The 24,149-nt window shown below is 37.4% G+C and overlaps 2 protein-coding genes across 3 annotated transcripts in view; one reads left to right on the forward strand and one right to left on the reverse strand.

Moving 5' to 3' along the window:
* LOC120631868 (N-alpha-acetyltransferase 40) overlaps positions 1-23,771 on the reverse strand; it is a 35,538-nt gene extending 11,767 nt beyond the window's left edge. For both annotated transcript variants that reach the window (XM_039901527.1, XM_039901526.1), the window contains exons 1-3: positions 23,605-23,771; positions 22,905-23,161; positions 21,854-22,012 (exon numbers count right to left, since the gene is read on the reverse strand). In XM_039901527.1, the coding sequence (XP_039757461.1) occupies positions 21,854-22,012; positions 22,905-23,161; positions 23,605-23,610 (422 nt within the window). In that variant the 5' untranslated portion in view covers positions 23,611-23,771. The remainder of the gene's footprint in view (positions 1-21,853; positions 22,013-22,904; positions 23,162-23,604) is intronic.
* On the forward strand, positions 578-20,402 carry LOC120631866 (UDP-glucosyltransferase 2-like). Its single transcript, XM_039901523.1, has 6 exons — positions 578-754; positions 9,545-10,012; positions 11,019-11,189; positions 14,120-14,357; positions 15,818-16,037; positions 17,050-20,402. The coding sequence occupies exons 1-6, from the start codon at positions 584-586 to the stop codon at positions 17,399-17,401; spliced, it is 1,620 nt and encodes a 539-aa protein (XP_039757457.1). The 5' UTR covers positions 578-583; the 3' UTR covers positions 17,402-20,402.
* Positions 23,772-24,149: the final 378 nt, after the last annotated feature.

The following is a 24,149-nucleotide window of genomic DNA, read 5'->3' on the forward strand; positions in this document are numbered from 1 at the left end:
ATACAGTGCCGCGTAGAACTCCTGAATAGGTAGGTTAGCCCGATATAATCTTAATGCTGTCAGTTTAATCAAGGGCTAACTTGTAACTGAAAGAAAAAATCGTCGGCTAGCTAACAGTACCGCGAAAATGAAAATCCAAAGTTCAGAACACACTAAATCACTCATAATTTAACTTGCGCGGTATGGTTAACCCAGCAACGTCTTGCATTCCCTAAGTCCGATAGCACATGTAGTAAATAATTGATCGAAAGCGACGTCACGTTAATCAGTAGCCTGAGTACAAGATTTTCTCGCTCACAATCGAGGAGTCTCTAAATGGAGTCAAAGTAAAATTGACCGAACGTCACTTGTTTTAGAGTCACAAATCATGTACTACTGATTTTATTTTACAAAGGTTCTATGAAAAGCACGAGCTGGAAAATTCTAGACGATTTTGAGCTTTCAGTCGATGCAAATAAGATACATTTTAGTCAGATGTTCAAGTATTTCGATACTCTAAGATACAAATCTTGTACTAAGGTTGCAAGCGGCGGGTCTGCGCGCTGGATGCATCGGCCTGCAATCTGTGTTGAGCGGCAGAGGCATGCAGGCGGTGCATTGGCTCCTAGTGCTTTGCGTGGCGGCGGCGGAGTCAGCTCGCATCCTCACCGTGCTGCCGACCAACACCAAGAGCCACTATGCGATGTACGGCCGCCTCATCGATGCTCTCGCGAAGCGGGACCACCACTTGACCGTCATCTCGCATTTTACTATGGTATGTCATGTGCTTTTTTAACCTACTAGTTTTTTTTGTAAAAAAAGGAATTTTTACTGCGGAGTACTTAAAAGCAATGGCGTGCACCGTATCATGCGTAAAAGCAGGGCATATCCTACCTTATTTTTGGTACAATGTATAGCTCTTGCCCTTATTGATTTCGGGTCTTTTAATCCTACGGAAATCCATTGTTTTTTACGAAAAAAAATAACATGTCAATCTCCGTTGGCAGGAGTAATTTTTCTAACCGAGAAAAGAGCATAATTTTATATACTCTCCGAGTAGGTATGTAGCGCATAGTTGGAAATAATATCCAATTAATATAGGTAGGTAATTGTATGTAACATTAAACGGGGGTGAACTTCTCCCAGTCCCTGTTAACATGCTTTGGCAGATTAACACGATAATTTAATCCTTGGTCAGTCTATGTTAGCCTCATGGTTGCAATCTATATAGGCACCAAATTCCATTAAGATCGTTGCTATAGGAAAGATAGAGCGATCCGAACATTGCAATTGCAAATTCCTATACAAAAGATTTTTTAGATTTTTCGGCTGTTCTCTTAGATTTTCCACACACGCAGGCGGCATAGACAGGACAAAAAAAATACGCACGTCAATTCATTTATGTACATAGATTGATGGAAGATAGATAGATAAAAGACAGATGCATCCAGCCTAGCTTCGCAATCCTGGTATAAATCCCCGGTCCCGTACAAGAAATGCACCGTTGTGTAAAAAACTAAAATCGAGGTTTAAGAACATAATCCAACAAAAGATGTTTTTTCACATTCATAGATTACTCGGCTAAGTTTTAAGTTTTTTGTGGGCATAGTGGAGCAAAGTAATCTAACTTGATTGATTATAGAAACTCTTATTTTTATTGATTTCTTATTTTATCATTAAAGGGAAAGGGTGAAGGTGACGCATTTAGAATCCACGTAGCTTTAGTTTTAAATAATTTAATGCTATGAAAATTAAGCTTAATTTGCTATACTCCGCGAAAAGCAGGAGAATCTGTATGGTGTAATTTATAATTCCAGGAGATGTTGACTTTACAATGAATAATTGTTAAGTCAACATCTCCTGAGGATGCTCCGGTTTCGGAGCGAAACGTGCGTAGAGGGTACATTGCCGAGGATCTTTTGTTTGGTGTGGAGTATACGGATTGAAGAAATTATAAGTTACACGATATACGTTCTCCTGCTGCTCGCGGAGTATAGCAAATTACTTCATAATATATTATGGATTTCCGTAAAGTAACGCCTGCTTCTATTATCAATCTCTCACAACAAAACACGAAATAATATTATGCACCAATCTTTTCTTCAAAGTATTTGTGTCAAAAGTTTCCTATAAAAAATTTCGAGAAAAACGTTTCGCCTTGACTTTGAGTTTATTGACTATATTTTTATTTTATTTTGGGTGGTGTTTTGGTATAGTTTAGTGTAATTCAGCAAGTTACGAAACTTAACTTTTCAGTGACGTAAATTTCAATTAAATTTAATTTGGTTTAATGGCTCGCTTTTGTAACAACTAAGTACAGTTTACTAACTAATGCCGCGTGAGATGGAGGACATGCGAAAGAATGATCGGTTAACGTGAATCTATAAATCTGTTATAGAGTTGTCAAATTGTGACATTTGGTCATCTATACCATGACGGATTTACGCTAACGTCGAAAACGTTAGTTTGAAGAAGTCCCCGAGGGATTCTTTCTAAACGGAACAAACAAAACTATGTGTTTAAATTTTTTATTTACAAAAAAATAACAGTAATTGCGAGTTTGGACCTTGGTGAGAAGACTCCGTACTGTTTTGTTAAAACTACTTTCTTTAAAAAATTTCGCTTTAATTCGAGGTAATATGCTCGACAATGCACATTGCACGTGTCAAGTATAGTACCTACGGGTGTCAGCAACCGATAATAAGAGAGTTTGGTGCCGATAAGTGCGCAATTTCGATTCACACAATTTGATACCTCAAGTGTTAATTAATCACAACAACATTTAATCTCTAAAGTAACAATAACTTAAAAATACGTGTACCTACGAACAAGGCTTTGTTTTAATTCGTTGTAGATTTTGCACGACTCATGATGCGAAGCATCAGAGAGAGAAAAAATTTTTTCGCCTCATTTCGGCGGCTATTTTTATTATTTTAGCCTTGTTAGTTCACGGAATCAAGATATTTTGCATACTATTGTCGAGATAATTTAATGGAGATTAATTCCATACTTTTAAAAAATTGATTTACTACAATAGAATTGGAAAAAAACACCAAAATAGGTCAAAAAATTTTCCTGTCCGTCATGTGTGAAACCCGAAAACACTCTAACTTGTGAAAAAATTCATTATTTGAGTTAAATTATTTTTTTAAAAATTCTAATCGACGATTGTAGGTCACTGAATGCGAATGATTAATTAATTCAGTGTAGTTTAATTGCAATTAATAAAAAACGAAAACTGCAAGAATGTATATCTATATACATATATCCATGTAAAATTAACATGGATGGTGATATATCTATATCTATAGATATTATGTACATTTTATTCCACCAGGGGCGCCTGTGCATCACTTTCCTAGCACTTTCCTAGTACAGCTGTTTTTTTTTTTTTTTTTTTTTTTCTTTTTATTTTGCACGACTCATGTGTTTTTTTTTTCGTTATTTATTGACAAAATTGGATAGCTATTTTATTAATGAGTCGTGCACTTTTGGATTTTCCAAATTTTTAAATCTATATACTGAAATTATAAATGACAAAAGTTTTTCGATTGTACATTCTGCATTCGGCTTGATGTGGAGCTTTTTGAGACATATGTCGTCCCGGGAAGTACCTACTATCTATTTATGCCGCCAAGCAGGTCTTATGTGTTCAGGTCTAAAAGGCGTGGTAGCCAGTGCAATTAAAAGTCTATTCGACATTGATGGTAAATGATGATGCAGCCTAAGATGAAGCGCGCTTGCCTAGAAGATGCCTATTCACTCTTGATTTGAAGGTACCCAGATTATAGGTATCAGGGAAGACGGAAGATGGGAGGGCATTCCAGGCCTTTTTTTTTATTTATTTAACACACTCACATATTCAGTGACGCGTTGGGAAAAAAATCCTAACGAGTCGCAGTGTTACACTATTGGGTGAGACTCGTCGGGAACTCACCTACGTGAGTGGAGGATGCGAGATTGCTTTTTTTTTAAGTAACTATTGGCTCACCACGAATGCAATACTCTCACGATGTACCTACAACGGACGGTTTCGGGAAACTTAGTACGGAGACAGGTCCCGGAACAGAAGAAAGCTTGCATTCTAAAAACGCACACATAGACACGCTTTTTATACCGGAAAGAAAGCGCGGACCCTGCACGCGTGAATAAAAAAAATAGCCCCGTGACCAATACCTGTACCTTACCTACAAAATTTTGTACAGGTAGCTTACATTCTGAAAACAGGCAGACAAATTATTAGAATATAACTCTAGCGATTCTCACAAACATTAAATTTGTCGAAGCAGTTTCTTCTTAGATGCAGCGTGTTTAATTTGTAAGATCACGCTGTACAACTTTATTACCTACTCCAGTTTACCTAATCACCTAACCAGTTTTGATAGGCCAACAAAAACAAACGATTAGTTAGGAATACGCCATTATATCAAATCACCGCTTGCTCCAAAATCGAGTTTGATAAGACGTCAATATTTATTAATGTCATCACAGAGCGGTCTTAACCAAATAATAGTTATTTAGTTACTACAAAAGCTGGGGAGTTAAGTATATGAAATTTCGAATCTAGAATGGTATCATCATCGACCCAATACAGGCCCACTCCCTGTAGTGGGTCTCCTCGCAGAATAAGAAGGGTTTAACGCCGTAATTCACCAAATGCGGATTGTTAGACTGCACACGCGCTTGGGAACATTATGTTACCTCACGATGTATTCCTTCAGCGTTAAAGCAAGTGGCATTTGCTTTAATTAAAAACGCACATGACTCCGAAAGTAAGAGGTGTTTACCAGGAATCGAACTCGGTCCACCAGGGGAGCCGAAGCCTTGCCCACTAGCTTTCACATGAAATTATAATAGATCGTGATACTAAAAAATTTCATATCCATTGATATAAAAATACATAGAATATATTATTAATGACAACAAAACGATTATTAAAGGCAAACTTATCACGTAAAGTGATCTTTTGAAGGCAATCAAAGAGTAAGAAGCTATTATATTATACAGAAATTTAATTAAATGAACCTACGTAAACATGCATATAAGAATATATTCAAATAATAAAATGTTTAATTTACATTTCAATTATATAATTTTAGTCAAGTCGATTTTGAGTCGATATGGTGTGCGTAGGCCATACAGCTTCTATATTAATACCATTCGGTTTTGACAATCACCCCTTTCGGATTAAATAACTAAAAAAAAAAACATTAATATTGGTTCAGACAATAATGGTTATTATATCTTAATATATAAATCTCCTGTCACGATTTTTGTCCGCGATGGACTCCTAAACTACTGAACCGATTTTAAATTAAATTGGCACACCGTGAGCAGTCTGGTCCGACTTAAGAGATAGGGTAGCTTAGATCTTTAAGTAAAGTCACAATTTTATTTTATTGCAAATTATTTGTCTATAATTAATTGACAGTCACATGTTATATGTATATACAACTATACTCATTTAAGGCTTAGCGATACTGAATACTTTAAAAACAAAATCAAACGCAGACGAAGTCGCGGGCAACAGCTAGTATTATATAAATAACTATAACAATGTCTAATTCCGAGAGTTGCAGTTTCTTTAACCTCTAGTATAACCTAACCTAATTAAAACTGTCGATAGAAAATGATAGAACTACTATCACATGTCACGTAAATTGCTACATACATTCATGAACCAGTAGCCTTAGTACATGATTCAGCGAGCGGGCAAATCTCTTACTAAGGCTACAGATAAACGTATTTACCCCCTAGCATGAGATTTGCATGCTGGCAATGGTAGTTCCATTCGATTATTTCAATCCCCTACATGTAATTCGAAATATTGGGAGTTATCTTCGTTTTAAGGAATTTAATATCACCTACTTTAACGGCGATGGAAAATATACGAATACACACTTGGCTTGCGTAATGGGTTATGGCCTACGACCTTTTATTCTGAGAGGAGACCCGTGCCCTGTAGTAGGCCGCTAATAATCGTATCGTCGTTATCGAGTAATGAAACAGTACAACTTCAATGTAAAACGGATCTCAAATTACTAGTTTGAATGTCGTATATCGTACCAATGATTTTAATTTTACAAATTGTTCCTGATTTGTGTTGTTGAATTCAATAATTGCCTTAAAATAAGGTAAGCTTACACACACACTAATTAAATGCGCCAATAATACAAAACGAAATCCTGCGTATTCTACTCAGTATTTTACATACATGCATATTAGTAACTTAAGTATTAGTAATATCCCTATCCCTACTAATATTATAAATGTGAATGTAAGTTTGTTTGTTACGCTTTCACGCAAAAACTACTTAACCTATCCTTATAAAACTACGTACACATATTCTTGAAAGTGTTAGAAGTAATATAGGATACTTTTTATCCCGACATTAAGCTAGGTTCCTTTGGGAGAGGGTATGAAAGTGTTTGTACTATAGCGGTTATATTATGTGTTAAATTTTGCCCAAACTTTGTGTAGATCTGATAAATGTGGTTGGAGATTGAGGACAGAACTCCTCAGCGGATAGCAGCAAACCCCTCATTTAAGGATTAGCGATACTGAATACTTTAATTTTTTTTAGAACTACAACTAAATTGAATGCCACATCAAAAAACAATATCAAACGCAGACGAAGTCGCGGGCAATAGCTAGTATTGTATAAAAATACGTAAGTAATTGGGTACAAGTTTTATACGATTGATAGTATTGTTTCAGCATCTCGCAAATAGTCTTTACAAACTACGATATTGGGTCGCAGCATTCAAAAAGCTATTTTGGTACAGAAATATCACAGATCTTAGATAGCTCGCTTATAGTTAAAGCACAGCAAGGCTCATCACCTAAGGTGAACTAGTTTAAGAGTGGTTTTCGAGAATCAAAAGAGTATCAAAGTACATGTTGTACTTCTGATATTATTTTAAAAACGTTTCACTAAGAGCGCTGGTTTTGTGTGTAGACAAATTTGAGCTTTAAACGAGGAAAATAAGTTTCATTTTACTCCGATGTAGCCATGCTTCGATACCCGATAGCGACTCAATCTTTACGAGTGTGCGAATCTCATACTAAAGGTTTGGACATGTTTCGTTACCCGAATACTTTCCGAAGATTTACGACTAAACGATTGCGAGAACGCTAATCTCATGCTAGGGGTTTGAAATTGAAATGTTTGAGACCTACATGAATGTAACTAATGTATTGGAAAATGACTGTGTGACCTCTGGCGTCTGCCGCGTCTCTTATCTCACGGCACGCGCTTCGCTCCCGACTATCTGTCTTGCGGGAGCTCGCACGGAGTGGAAACATAATTTTGTAAATAATGAAAACTAGCCCTACCCGTGACTTTGTCTGCGTGTACGTTTTGTCCATCGTATTGCGATCTGTTGGATGGAGCGATGGATTTCCACTCCCCATGAGGCGCTTGCATGGTCCTACAAAAAATAGTTTTGTCAAGCGGTTTAGCGCTCCGGTACAATGCCGTGTAGAAGTTAGCCCGCTACCATCATAAACTACACCATCACTTACCACGTGATTAGTAGTATAAAAATCTTTAGGTTAGGCAGTGCTTTTATAGTTGTATCAAGTGCACGCTATTGCCTAGTACTGATATTTATTTTAAAAACGTTTCGCTAGCTTTAGAAGTTTGGACGACTTTAAGCTTTAAAATAAGGTCGGTACACAAGGTCTGATGATTTTCAAGTGTTTTGAAAATCGAATCCGTTTACGAGTGTAGTTACTGCTCCAAGTTCGACGCAAGAGTCACATAAGAGTAACTCACGAATCTTACCCCGGATAGGTCCGAAACTTTTTAAGCGATCTACAAAGAAATTTACCATGAAATTTGCTTGCTAGGTAGTTATGATACCACCATCATCATCAGCCAAGTAACGTCTCAGTGCTGGGTACAGACATCCTCAACCATACGATAGACAATCAGAGTCATCAAGCCACCACGCTGCTCATATGCGGGTTACGGGCTTTAACAGTTTATAACCTGTTGGTGACATAAATCGGGACCGAAGGTTTTACATGCGCTCCGGTCCCGATGCTTTATTGTATACAACTTCATAACAGAAATGTTTTGGACCCAACACCCAACAATTCTTGGCCGCGAATCGAACAAATGATCGAGGGTCCGTAGCTGAAAACGCTAACCTCTAGACTAAATAAATAAATATATATATATACTACGACAATACACACATCGCCATCTAGCCCCAAAGTAAGCGTAGCTTGTGTTATGGGTACTAAGACTTACATCAATACATAAATACTGATAACGTACACATAAGCACCCAGACATTGAAAAACATTTATGTACATCACACAAACATTCTCCAGTTGTGGGAATCGAACCCACAGCCTTGGACTCGGAAAGCAGAGTGGCCACTGCGCCAATCGGCCGTCAACACTAAGACTAACGAGACAGTTAGGCGAGTATTTATATGATAGTATGAGTTTGCTAAAAAAATATAGAGAATGGAAGGCCCAGGTATTCAGATATTCACTATAATACCCACAATGTTCAGGATGGCACTTAGATCTTTCATTAATTAACTGTATTATTGAAGCTAAATACCTAGTTTCTTAGCAGTACTTATTTATTCTCATGACTATTATTCTTCCTTCCTATTAAAGTCTTAATTTTATAAAAGACATCATTAAATCCCACCAACCTGCTTTAGAGCAGTGTTGTGGGTCTGTACTCTATAAACCTGACTTCCCAAGGAGTGAAATAAAACAACTGGACTGACTCTAATACTGTATATTAGGCTTCTCTATAATTCATATTACTTGTTACCTTCAAATGACTCTACTACCAGTTCGGAATGCTGTCTTCGGCAGAGAAGACCACTGGCAAGAAACTCTACCGTTGCTCTTTTATTCAATCAATTAAAACAACTTATAAACACAATTACAACATTGTCATATGTAATAACGCTAGGCCCTTTGATACAAGACATATTTTAAGACAGTTAAAACATAACTTTTGGAACAAGTTGTTTGTATAGAGCAACCTCTGCTACATAAACTATCTGTATAAAATAATGCTAGGGCTCCATATATGATACCTGAATAACCCAAAGGATATAAGAGTTATACTTATCTGATGCAAGATCAGGTACAACCATAGTACCAACAACTTTTAACAACTTATCTCAACTCCATCACCAGAATATACGACTCTTGTTCCGCCACAACAATATTTCGTTAAGTATGTCGTTTCCATTATAAATCATCTATTCCCAATTTGTAACGTTCTATCCATAATACTTTACTTAATCTTCTATTCTCAATTCATTAATTTTAATCCGTGCTAACTTTTCTTTCCCGCCAAATCTAACTTGTCAAACTCGCGTCTCCCGCCATAGATCCTATATTTTTCTTTGACAGTCTACTAAAGGCCATTATTCTATTTTCAATACACTATCAATGAGTATACAAACTATGATTTGTTGATATATTTAATATAATCATCGGGTTTATCATAGATAAAGTGCTATAATTCCCTATTTCCTAACAAGTTCAACTCCCAATTTTTAAAATCTTGTATTCTTTCTTCCAGAAAAATCCACCATCAAATGTTGAAGAGATCAGTTTGGCAGGAACAATTCCGGAGTTAACGAACAATCTCACTAAGCAGCAATACTCTTTCAAACCTGACTCCATCAGGAACCTGGAGCAGATTATGCTGGAGTGCGTGCATTCCTGTGAAATCGTGTCTCAAAACCCAGCCGTCAGAGCGCTAGTCAATTCGTCGAAGACCTTCGATTTAGTTATAGTGGAAGTTTTTGGAAGCGAATGTTTTCTCCCGTTCGGCAAAAGGTTCAAAGCTCCGGTTGTTGGATTACTATCAAGTGTACTCTTGCCTTGGGTGAACGAGCAGTTGGGGAATCCTGAAGGAACTGCCTATATACCAGCATACATGATGGGGTATGGACAGCGGATGAACGTATGGGAACGTTTAATTAATACTGCAGCAGTTGTTTGGGCCAAAATGATGTACAGGAATAAATCGCAGATTCCTTCGCAGGTTGGTTTTATTTGAGAATTTATATCTTTTTCAAAGTCTAATTGATGATAAAGTGTTTCTCATTATCATTAACATAAACTAAGCAACCAAATCCAGTGCTGGGCAGTTGCCTCTTGTCACATAGCAGGCAAAGAACTTATGCTCGTATTATTAAAACAAAATCAAGCTAAGGCAGGTTTACAAGTTCAGTATGAAGCATAGTTCAACCAATACAATTTAATTCTTGCTGATGACTCATGGTTCCCAAGCGCGGTCTCTGAGTCAGTCAGAAATTAGGAGATCTCTAAAAGGATAGAGTTATAAAGATAGTTTAACGAGTCGCCAAGTTAAAGTAGGAGGGCACATATGTCGGACAACAGTTGACGTTGTGGTCCAAAGATACTGGAATGGCGAACATGCACTGAAAAGCGCAATGTTAGTAGACACAACATGGACAGACGACATACTAGTAAAACAATTCGCGAGGAGTTGCTGGATGCACCGAGTACGAAAGCGTGGCGCGTGGAAATCCCGAGAAGGATAAAATACTAGACCCTAGTCCAGCAGTAAATGTCCTGTGGATGAGATGACGATCCCTAAAATCCATAAAACCTCAATAAGACTAAACCTAAACTGACGACGTTAAGCGTTCACCGAAGCAAGTTTGTGGAAAGCACATTGTTCTGTTGGCTGGTTCTGAAAATTTCCTTACAAGAAATACATACTTAAAAATGTTTGGCCAAACCCGGGAATCGCTAGATTAGAACATCCTGACCACTAGATCAACGAAACAGTGAGTGTATCTGAAAAACAGGGATATTAAGTACAGTTCACGGTTATTGAAGTAGGTATTTCGTGTCACGGTATCTTTCAATAATCACCAGTTAGTACTGGAACTTAAATGGTGGTTGCGTTTATGGATTGCGCAACCAAAACGCACAGTTGTGTAAATCTTTTCATCTTTTCATCAAAGTCCAGTGGTAAGACTTAAGTAAAAGATTAATTTCATATATTTTTTACTATTCAGGTGATAGCAGATAGATTATTTGGACCTGGCCCTAAGTTAGAAGCCTTAGCTCAGAACTACAGCTTGGTTCTATCTAACAGCCATTTCAGTATTAACGAAGTACGACCCCTAGTTCCGGCTCTAGTGGAAGTTGGGGGTCTGCACCTGGACAATACACAGACCATGTCTAAGGTATGTTTATGTTTTATATAACTTGCACCGATTAATTGTAACTGTCATAATAAACGATACTATCAGAAGGTCAAAAGTCACCATTAGATATGCCATAATTGTTATGATTCTATGGCACTTCCTCGTTTCTGATCACCTAGTAACAATAATACTAGTTAATAAAACTGTCACCTAATGGGAGCGTCTGTATCTTGATTCTCAACCCGTTACGGGCTCACCCGTACAGGGCACGGATCTCCCCTCAGAATGAGAAGGACTTAGGCCGTTGGTAGACTTCACATGTCTTTGAGAACGTTACTGAGAACTTTCAGGCATGCATGTTTCCTCACAATGCTATCATTCACCTTTATGATATAACTCCGAAAAGTTACACGAGACAGGGAACGAATTCAGTCGACCCGAAAGGGAGGCCAATCTCTAGGCTATCACAACTTCTACCTATCTAGCTATCTGTATATAAAAGGAAAACGGGACTGACTGACTGTCTGACTGATCTAGTAACGCACAGCTCAAATCACTCTGTATATATAAAAGGAAAACGGGACTGACTCAGTCAGTCCGTCCGCTGACTGTTTGACTGACATCAGACACCACAGCTCAAACAACTGGACGGATTAGCTATTAGTAGGCGTCCGCTAAGTAAGGAATGTTTATGAATATAGAACTTTACGAGAGCGAAGTCATAAGTGGGTTATTATACCAAGTATATAAACCAAGCCGAAGGCGAAATCTGGAATAGTTTACAAGAAGTGTTACAATACCTACCTATGTGTAGTTCATAAACCTTTTTGTACAGACGTTTATTGGTTAATCAATTCTTGGAATATAATATTTTGTAATAAGGTTTTTGTCATTCCTCAAAAAAACCCTCCTGCCTCATGATGAAGGTATAATAAAAAGGCTCTAAGTTCCTGCCCCACTTTTTTTTGTTTTAAATAGCTTCTACTAGCAATCTGCACTTGATTAGCGTGGCATACTAAGGCCTAAAATCCTCTTATTCGAAGAGAAGAGGCTTGCCCTGTAGCGGGCTGGTAATATGTTGATATGGTGAGATCATTAAGGCAATCCATCTATAATGCGTTTAAGTGCGTAGTAAAAGTAGCAATATTTTGATTGTAATGCATATCACAGCAAGACCGTATCTAATTAACCCAAATTATATATGATGCAGGAGATTTCCGACAATCGCGATTGCCAGCTGTTTACTGACCTTAAGACCTTTTCAAACCTGATAGTACAGACAAATAAATACGAAACAACTTCGTGTAAATGAACTAACGTGATCTCTACTAAGGACACTTTTTCTGATACTACTAACCACTATATATATATTTATATATTTTATTGCACTACAACGTGCGTGCGTTGTATGTTGCCAGGTCATGTCGCCTGGGTTGGCAGCGGAATCTTTGCCGGAGATTCTTAACACCCCAAGAACGGCAGGGCCGTCGGGGACTAGGAGCTGTGCCTTTTTGTGCTTCCAATCTCCGGCAGAAATTCCGCGGCCAACCTCGGCGACTTGACCTTGCAATAAAATAGTTAAATAAGTATATACTCGTAGATAGTGGTGCAAAGTAGTATCAGAAAAAGGGTCCAATGCTTTGTCCAATAATGACCACACAGGACACGCGGGTTAGTCATCGCAAGGCTAGATTGGTCTCGCCAGTGTCGCTACTGCCCGACAGCGCTCTGTGCCATTAGTTTAGTCTAGCCAATTCGAAGTGTTTATACTGCAATTTGTCGAACGCCAGAAACTCGTCGGTTAGGCGCAAAAGTGCACAAGTTGCCCGGGGAAAGGATAAAAGTTTATCTTCTTCCACAGCTTTATCAACCCTCAGAGCACTTGCGCACAAGAAATAATATTCAAATAATGTATATGTAATAATAATAATCCCCTTGTCAGGGGATATAATCGGGGGATATATTTTTTGTCTCCTGCCTAGCCCTGCTGGTGGTCTAAGATGGTAGGCAGGCTTATTATCTATAATATAGGTGATATATAGATTCTATATCATCATCATATAGATAGTTAGTCCGCCTATAGGTGTCCACTGTGGGAATAAAGGCCTCTATGGGAGGGTTTACGCATAGTCACCAAGCTGGTCAGACGGGTTGGTGATACTAATAGATGGTAGAAGTAGCCACACGACGCTGCTGGCCGTTCTCCATAATATTCCCTTAGTCGCCTCGTACGACACCCGCTGACAGAGGAGCGTGAGAATTGAGATCTGTATTCTGATCTGCCGTCACCACTTAACACCACTATCTACATAGGTTCTCATCATGTTGTATTATGTTAACACACTATAAAGGAGAGATACAGTAACTCAACCTTTGATCTCGCGGTAAATGCAGACATCTCTTTTTCTTTTCTGTTCTTTTCCTGGGCCTGTTTCCGTACTTGGTTGGCCTGAACCGTCCACCATAATCCTCTAAACAACGTCGCAACATACGTATAAAATAAAACGTGTAAATAATTGCAAGTGACCTTCTGGTGTCGCGTGAGACTTGAATGTGGACCCCACGTTAGCGTAGAAACAATTATGTGGAGGTCTTCGAAAATGTATCTGGTTTTGATAGTAAAGAACTAAGTACTAATAAAAAGTTTTTTTTTAACATTAACGACTTCCTTGACGCAGCAGTGAGCGCTGTTGTATTAAGTGGGAGGTTCCGGGTTCGATCCAAAACTGGGGCAATGGTCTGGTCTGATGGTAGGCTTCGACCGTGGCTAGTTACCACCCTACCCTACCGGCAGTGACTTGCCGCTAAGCGTTATAGCGTTTTTGTACGATGTCGCGTAGAAACTGTACTCGTACCACCCATCCTGCCATGCATCATCACGTACCAGCAGGTTATTTGCAGACAAGGAATAACTTGTAATGGAATTAAAAAAAAAAAGAGAAAAAATTATCTTGTTTTCTTTTCATCAGGAGCTGAAACGACTTTTGGGCAACGCTCACGAAGGAATAATCTACTGGAGCTTCGGATCAATGTCTCGTATTGAAACTATACCAAGCGAGAAATTGGCACAGATTTTCACTGCCATCTCTGAACTGTCACAGACGGTGCTTGTTAGGCTGAATCGGAAAATGCTCGCAAAAGTAACCAATGTTACAGTGCCCGACAATGTTTACACCATGGACTGGATCCCGCAATATAAGACTTTGTGTAAGTTTTAAAAACTATGATCATCAAACTTATTAATACTGGTCAGAGATTAATACTAGTGATAGATTTGTCGGTTTCTGTACGTTCTAATTCTGTAGCCTTATGGGCATTATCAATAAACGTAGTAGGTTTAATTGCGTAATAGTAATGCAGTGTTCTGGCATGGTTCAACTGACAGCACCTTTCAATTATCAGGGCATGACAAAACACTACGTTACTATTCCGAAATTATATCAGGCTTATTAATGAGGCCCTATGAATGTAATGAAGTAATTTAGATAACAGGGAGCAAAGTATGCGGTTGCGATTGCGTTTTCTTGGTCGATCAATGACAGAAATCTACCTACTAATAAAAAATAAAAATGAAAATGATAAAACGTATAATGTTTATTATCATAAAAATAATAAACAATATACTTTTTGCGCATTAAATAGTATAGCAAGTTTGTTTGCAATCTGCAGTTACACGCTTTTTTTATAATAAAAAAAGTGTTCAAGAACTTACGGTACTATAGTAACAGTCACATGGAATGCACCACTGGCTTGTCTATTGTGGGTATCAACGAAAAATGTAATATTGTTCAGTGTTGATTTAAGCGTTTTTCGTTTTTTTTTTCTTCAGAACTCTTCATCATTGATCGACTACTTAGACTTATTGACAATTGTAATTGAAGACTTGTTCCCCAGGTTTTGTAAAGACAATTTTTTCTTACCTGTCTTAAAAAATGTAATGAAGCATTATTGAGTCATCATTATCATCACCATAAATACATTACTGGCTCACTACACACGGGTCTCCACTGAGAACAAGCCGGGTTTTGCCATAGTCCACTGGCCAAGTGTGAATTGGTAGACTTCACACACCCTTGAGAAAATTATCGAGAACTTTCGGGCATGCAGGTTTCCTCAGGACGTTTTCTTTTACCGTTAAAGTAAGTTACAGTTAATTACTTAAAACGCACGAAAAGTAAGGTGTGTTCTGAAACTTGATCTCGTTCTCCAATAGGCTATATACAACGTGTTCATGAAAACCGAAATAATACTTTACAGGTTTTAGTTGTACATTATTTACGTCTCTTATCTGAGACTTATCTTCGAAACCGAAAACCTAATAGTTTTTGAGTAAACCCCTGCCACCGTTTTTACTAAAAGAAATCAGATACAGCCCTAACGTCACATGCAGAATTAAAATCCAGTGACTCCAGTCACTTTATTAGTTACGCGTCGCGTATCATTGGTACTATGCGCGTGTTGGTCTTGTATCTTCAATAGGGTTGCCAAAAGTAAACACTTAAAATGTTTTGAAATAGTTTGTATGGAAAAATAAATATGCTTCTTTTGATTTAATATTTAACAGGGTGATTCCTTATAAAATATACTTATGCACCCTTCAATATTATTTCGTTATCCGGTTAAACGTTGTATATGAATTTGAAACGAAATCGTAAACTGTTTTACAGGTCATCCAAACGTTAAATTGTTCATATCGCACGGTGGTTTGCTGGGCACGCAAGAAGCGGTGGCGTGTGGTGTTCCAACTCTGATGGTACCACTGTACGCGGATCAAGCTCTGAACGGGCGAGCCATGAGCGATCGCGGTGTCGCGAGAGTCATCTCTTTGAGAGATTCCACTACAGACGATTGGCGAGAAGCTTTCCACGATTTACTCGCAAATAATAGGTATGTAACAGAAATAAATACATCTTGAGCTTAATCCATAATAATATTATAAGAAGCTTACTTGGCTTATCTGTTTTAAGCCAAAAAAAGGGTCTTACTTATATATTTGTAGAATACTTATGAAATGTTTTCTCCCCCTCTGTTCTCAATAAGTTGTCATTTGAAAAAAGACAAGACGTTTTTAGTGAAGAAGAAATGTGTCTATTTGTTTATTTACATTTTTTCCCCTATGTTTGGATCGGCCACTGCATCGATGAAAATTGACACATTATGTGCTAGCTTGTATTCTGGGGATGGTCTTCTTGAATTGTTCTTTATCTCGAAAGCGTCTCAGGGTAAAGTTCCCAGGGGATTTCAGAAAATAGCCATTTTTACCCGGTTCACACCTAAACTGACCATGGCGAAATTTTGCATGCCTACAACTTGCATTTTTGAGGCGGTTGACTTGAGAAATTAAACTTTTATCTTTTATCTCCGTCATACTAACGGTTCCATTAGGATTCCATAAATCCTAAGGTTCTAAAAATTTAATTCGCTCGCCTATAAGATGCCTTTGATCTTGTTTTTTAGTGTACACAGGTGGAAATGATACCTAGTATATTTTAGCAGGGCGTTTCTAAGTACAAACCCTAACCTATGACAAAAAAAAGACGCAAAACTATTTGTATGATTTATTACAATATTGACGACATAGCACAATGTATTTCGATGGCTAAAGGTTAGAGGCATACGTTGGCTAAAATCTATAGGTATACGATGGCCATAGCATATAGGTATACTATGGATTTAGGTCTATAGTACATCTCGATAAATTTTAATTACATCTGGTTTTTTACCCAGCAGTCATCACTCAAAGATAAACTCACCTTTTTTGTTAATTATCTCTCAATAAATACACAGTTTATTGCCCGCCGCCCGGTGATAACTCAATTGACTTTCAATAAATAATAAAAGAAATTGATAAATAAATAATTGGTGCAATGGTATTAAAATTTTATCTTTTTCTTCGCAGGTATAAAGAGAACGCATTGCGGTTGAAGGATATTTTCCTGGATAGACTATCACCCCCTTTGGAGACAGGGGTGTATTGGATAGAGTATGTTCTGAGACATAAAGGAGCCTCGCATTTAAGATCGCCGGCTCTCGATCTGTCCTACGCACAATACTTGTTAATAGATGTGATAGCTCTAAGCATCGCTGCGACGTCTCTGACAATATTCATTCTCCACATATTATTCAGATACCTATGCACGCGTTGCATTCGGTGGTGGCCCAAAGAAGTTATTTTAGAAAAGAGACTTTTTAGAAGAAATATTAGTCCATTTCATTGTTTCCTATGGATTTACAAAGTGAAAATGAATTGATTGAATCGCTAGAGATAAATTACAGGCGCGTTTTCTTTGTTAACTTGTTGTAATAGTGTACAGGTGTAGGACAATTACTGAGTCTGATTAGTATGCTATATGACATAGATCCAAATTGATATTATAAATGCAAAACAGTTGTGTAGCGAAGATTAGGGTCGGGCCGCCTATATCAAGGGTGGCAGATTTTAGGGTCGATGTTAATATACGTGACGCCTTTACGATTAACAGTTCGTAATACGTACTGTACAAACTTTTATTTTGTAGGCGCTCGCATTGGTATTTATAGTACACAAAAAAAAATAAAAAAAAATATTCTACAGCGCACTTTGTTTACTTTTGCTTAAAAAAGTTCGGTGAACGATTTTTTTTTGTTAAATATACATCCAAAAATCTATTGTTTACAATTTTGCACTTTTGATTTTAAAGGAATAATCAAAAATGAAAAACGGTTATTTATGTTTTTTGTACTGCTGTTTGTAATAAAATTTTAAAATGAATGACAGACGTCAGGAATGCATTATGTCAGCGGCCTGTAGGTATAAATAATGTAACTAAATAAATATTTAAAAAAAAACTGCATTTAGTATGATCTATGACGTATACCCATACTGGTAATATGGAACAGTATTGTTTTACACCCTGCATTTAATGTAAATAATTACAAATAAGGTATTTATTGTTTTTCCCTGTGACATACCAGATAATATTAAATTTGACTCAAGCGAAGGCCAAGCTTAAGGCGATGACAAACCAAGGTTTTCAACTTGCGTCGCGTTGTCGTGCTTAGTTACGATCAATGACAAGTCGGTTTGAGCAAGTGTTTTGGGTTTGCGAGCAAATAGGCCTCGAATTTCAACCAACGCGGACACCAATTTGCTTTTAAGCAACTCAGAGGCTAGTTGGCGCTTGAATAGAGCGACTGGCAGGGCTGAGCGTGCGACGTTCGTTTCAAACATACCGAGCTGTTACCACCGACTTAGCGTAACCAAAAATTCTACAGAGGGTTTACTTAAATTTTTTTTACAGTTAAATATCTTGTTTAAAGATAGTATCATAATGAAATTTCAATTTAATAATTTATCAATAAATATCAATTTAACAGCAGATTAAAAAAAAAAAATTTAAAACGTAGAGTTGTTTTTCGTTACGCTTAGTCAGTGGTAATCGGTGTCCAGAGTTGCTGCGCGGGGCGTGTAATGCTCAACCCCTTCCATACAGAGCGCAAAACATCGCGCCACCGTAAGCGCAGGTTGAACTTTTATTAAGCCTACTTTAAAGCGTCGACCAACGTACAGTTTTAAGATCTATCACATCAACATCGTCAACAAGAAGCGCGGGTTTGTGCTAAAGAAAGACCAACGTTTGTTATAAATTCGACCTCCTTTCAGAGTTCGATCCCCGGCACCCAGCTCTAACTTTTTGGGAGTTATGTGCGTTTCTTCATTCATACAATTAAAATACCAATTGTTCTAATGGTAAAGGAAAATATCAAGAGGAAACCTGCATGCCTGAGAGTTCTCAAAACGTTCTCTAAGGCGTGTGTAGTCTACCAAACAGCATTTCACTACAGCGTAAATCCTTCTTTCTTTTGAGAGGAGAACCTCGCTTTGCAGTGGGCAGGTAATGGGGGATGATATTAAGATGAAGTCCTAAGAAAAGAGACAAGCAATGTAAAAAGACTGCCGTTCTTTGCGTGAGAGACCGACAAAGACATGACGTCCTGTCAAGCAATTTAACGTTTTGTTTCGATGACGCGTAGCAACCTATAATAAGGAGTATGTGTTTAATACAACTGAAGCTGTCGAATATGGTGGCGGGCTAACCTGTTAATGGTATGGCCTTAAAAGGTTAGACCGCTACAATTTTAGGCAGCATCATCACTTACCGACTAGGTGATTGCAGTCGGGCTAACTTCTAAGAGAAAAAAATATGTTGTCTCTCTTCGTTCACATTTTTGTTTTTCCACCTACACTTGGGGGGAAATAACAAAATAAATTTATTGATTTCAAAATGCATATAAAATTTCGGGACCGACAGGATTTGAACCGGCGACTCTCTGGCTATCGCGGTCTGCAGGGCTAGCACGGGCGGGAGATAAACATTATATCCCCCGATTATATCCCCTGACAAGGAATATAATTAACGTGCCCACCTGCTAAATCACTGGAACATGGAATCGGAGAAGTTTACCTCCGTTTATTAATACGCATTTGTTATATGGATATTATTTCCACTTGTGCACACACGTGCTCTGAGAGTTAATAAAGCTGTGGGAGAAGATACATTTATATTCTTTCCTCGGGGATATAACTGTCTCCAGTGGCGTGTGCACGCGTTTTTGACCAGGGTATGCATAAAGAAGGAAGAGGCCATAAAATAGTAAAATCCTTCGCATAAGAGTTATAAAAAAAATTAAGGGTATATATGCTTTTGTGCATTTATGAAGTGCACGCCACTGACTGTCTCCTGCCCTTGCTAGCCATGCTGAATTGGGATAACCAGTTTAAGCATTTATAGACCTTTCTTAGTCGTTTAGTTTCGCAATTCGGATTTAACGAACGTCGACGAGCTCGCAGGTTTGATGCTTTGGCTTCCTATATAGCCTGTAACAGTCCACTGTTAGACCCAAGGCCTCTTTCCTAACGGGATTATAGTAGACGGTGGTAGTAGCACAGAGGACCCCGTTCTGCGTTATATTCTCTTAGTCGCCTCGTACGACACCCGCGGCAAGGGGAGGGTAGGTGAGAACTTTCTTATCTGCCGTCATCACACGGCTTACTTCGGCTCAGCCTCGCTTTGAGTGTACGACATCAAGAGATTCAAACAACTTATTACTGATATCTTATTGTATTGTATGTATTCTATAACATAGTGTATTGTATTGTAATCAAACAGATTGTCATTTAGTGTTAACGGTGCTGTACTGTAATTTGTGAAGCAGGGAGGTGATATAAAGTGTGTTCAAGTCATATAATTAAATAATAAAGAATTAAACAGATGACTGCTTTTTAAATTTTTATAAGTACCTATGTTACTAATTTATTAACAATAAATTAATAGTAGTTCAAAAAAACACGCTTGGTATAAAAATCTAAGCTAATTACTAACTTTTAGTTTAGTTTACTCGTAAAAGCGTGTTTTTTATGGCTATTATTTTTATTAGAGCAAAATGAGTTGGTAACCATCATTAACCATCAAATTCGTTAATATTAGAGAAATCGGCTAAAGATAATGGTTGGTAATTAAAATTAACATCATTCCTGTCCTGTCGTCTATAGATGTGAATTATATAAATAAACAATCATAAATGGAATAATCGTAACAAATTTGTGTTTTGTCATCAGTCCTCGATATATCTACAAAGTTTGAACAAAATCAGACTGTTCGGGTCAAAGTCAAGTTCAAAGGAATCACAGCCCTAGTACAGACTATAGTGTAGTTGGTCTGCCTCGTCAGAGACACCAGCAAGTGCTTAGAACATTAAACAATAAAATAATATATATGAAATCTGGCAATGATAAAGAACACTCATTTCAATTACAGCAACTTATTATATATATATTAGAAATCAATACTTTATAATACTCTTTTCTTAAATCCCTAGTGCAGTTTAGTTTCTGGCAAAGCCAACTTGAGAATTTATAGTTTCTGGATTTACTCTGGTCTGGCTGACTTCAGTCGAGACTAAGACTTACCGCAAAGTGATGAAGCGTTCCTGTACGATGCCACGTAGAACAATATAGGGATATGAGTTTAATATCACTGTAATACCCCTCTCATACATCAACTCTCATCTTAATCACCACTTACCCACCAAGTAGATTGTAATAGTACAAGAACACCATAACAATAATAATAATATAAAGTTTCACAAGGAACATAACACAAGAACAGAAAGAAAGTATACCTATCTTCAAAAAAAACATACCCCAGCGCCATCTGTCGGGCTGATTTGTGAATCTAAACCATCCAGGGTGCCGCCCAAACGCATACCAAAAAATTCATTCATACGTCCAGCCGTTTAGGAGGAGTTTAGTGTCATACAATACAAGAAACAAGAAATTGTGTGGGTATGTTCCGTATAGACTCCGAAACGGCTGGACCGATTTCAATGAAACTTTCAGGGAATCTCCGGATTGACCTGGCGAGTAATCCTGTAAAGTTTGGTGACGATCGGATAACTCCAATTTTTGAACTCTCAAACTGTCTAATACAGCTTTTATTTACTATGATGATATTCTGTTCTTGGGTGTACATGGGTGTAGATAATGATCTTCACCCGCTTGAGAAGAGAATGAATACGGAGAGAAATAAATGATTTGATATAATAAGACTCTTAAATTAAAAATTTAATGATGTAAGTTTATTGTTTAAATAAAATAAAGCAAAATCTAGCCCGGCGAAGCGGGCTTGGTACGCTAGTATATTATATAAAAGATAATTTCTTACCAGTAAAGTACAGGTTCTCCGAAGTCCATATCAAATCTGAAATGTGAGAATGCCTGCAGTTTTTTGTTGTTATCTCTGGCGATGAGGTACCAGGCTGCATCATCTGACATCTCTTCCACTTTGCGCTCCTTGTTCCAACCCCAGACACAGGTTTCATATCTGCAATAAAGGTTCACAAGTCAGAATTTTTAGTATCTTACTAGGTGTTTCCTGTAACTTTGTCTGTGCCTAAATAGTTATTTAAGCTGGTCTGAGAATAAGAAATAAGCTATTTTTCTTACTCTCAAGTGATAAATGTGTTCAAAACCTAAAAGTTTTCTCTTTATTTTATTGTCAATTTTTTTTAATGAAATTAGCACACTAAATTTCATAAGAATTGGTTAAGCTGTTCCATAGAAGTTTTATTACAAAAACTTACACCAACATTTTATATATTAAATAATATGTAATGATCTGGGGTGGTAACTAGACCATAGTTACCACCCTCCCACCCACCCTACCAATAAAGATGTGGTAAAGATGTGGTAAAGATGTTGTTAATATTTTGGTACAATATTGTGTAGAAACCAATTGTAGGAAGGGTTCAATTTAAATGCCATGCCCCTGACTGGTTAACCAGCTACCGGATCAGATTTCAATCAAAGTTCAACATAATATAAGTTGGCCCTTGACTTCAATCTGATCTTCATTAAATAAGTCTTACTATGGTCATCAGTCCAAGAAATACTATTACTATTTTGTTCATAATGACTATAATTTTTTTTAATACATTTGCATGTGTAATTTATTGGGTAACTTGAACTTATTTTATATGTCATTATAATACGATGGTCACAGCCCAAACAAACCAGAACCCCTAAGGCTGTCTATCCACAGTATGCATTTGACGAGGGTATACAGCAGGAAACTTGCAAGAAGCCGGAGTTGATAAATCCTTGTATTATACAAAGTATATTAAATTTGTAGGGTAGGCAGTGTTTTTGTGCATGTATTTAAGTGCACACCACTGTCTATCCACACTTGTTATGTCACTTGTTGCTTTGATACTCACAATTTTTTCATATTCCTTTCTGTAAGATCAATAGCCCAGTACAGCACTTCTTTATCAAGTTCTGTGACTCTGTGTATGCTCATATCAATCACAATTTCCAAATTACTGTACACTAACAGTTCCTTGCACAGAGGAGCCAAGTCTTTCAGCTTGTTAGCTGCTGTTACGAAGGACATTCCATCGGCTATACGATGCTGTTCTAATTTTCTAGCTTGTCGCTTTTCTTTGCTTTTATTTACCGAGGTAGTTGACTTTTTCTGTAAGAATAAACAGATTAATTAAAGAGACAGAGCAATGAAAGCCTAACGGTTAGGGCTTCAGCTTGCCTTACGGGGGATTCGATCGAGTTGGATCATAGGCGTGCCTCTAACTTTCGGAGTCATTTAAAGCAATTAAATATGATTTCTTTATCGGTGGAGGAAAACATCGTAAGGAAACGTGCAAGCCTGAGAGTTCTTCATGTACTCGAATACGTGTGAAGACTACCAATCCGTACTTGGTCAGCGTGGTGGACGGCGGCCTAAACTCTTCTCATTCTATAAGGAGACTCGTGGCTTACGTGAGCCGTTTACATGTTGATAATAATGATTAAATACAAAATATGATGTTCATGTTATTTCTACTCACAAAAATGGAATACAAACATAGGGTTGTAACTAAAGATGCGGTAACATAATTTTGTGTTTGAGGACATACTTACACCCATTTTGAGGCAACCGATATTTATTTGTTGATTTGCTCTGACTAACTAGTGTGATAATATATAATCACTGGATGTTCGGAATATCAATTATATTAAAAACGGAAGAGGCGGGAATATAAACACAGAACGTAAACAAAGGTACCTAACCTCCAAATATTGACAAAACATAACAATAATTGACATTTGACAGTTCTCATAAAAATAGAACTGGCTCGTCGGTTCTGACTTCTGATCTTATTAGGCATATACTAAAATATACCTGTGCAAAACACCCATATTTAAAATGTTAAAATAGTATTTATTAAAACAGTATTTACATTTTTGAGTGTTACCAAAGCGAACCAGAAAGGGACCCGAAACACCTAGTCCACAAGGTTAAATCTCTCAGATACAGGACTTATTAAAACCAAAAACGACACTGAGGGTCTCTTCATCCTAGCCTTGAATAATATACTTATAGCTATCCTTAAACAACCATTCCAGCACTTCTAGGATAGGGATTATAAAGATATCTAAGATAGGGATTTAAAAAGAAAGAAGGC

This window comes from Pararge aegeria, chromosome 19 (assembly GCF_905163445.1).
Source record: "Pararge aegeria chromosome 19, ilParAegt1.1, whole genome shotgun sequence".
Classification (NCBI taxonomy): domain Eukaryota; kingdom Metazoa; phylum Arthropoda; class Insecta; order Lepidoptera; family Nymphalidae; genus Pararge; species Pararge aegeria.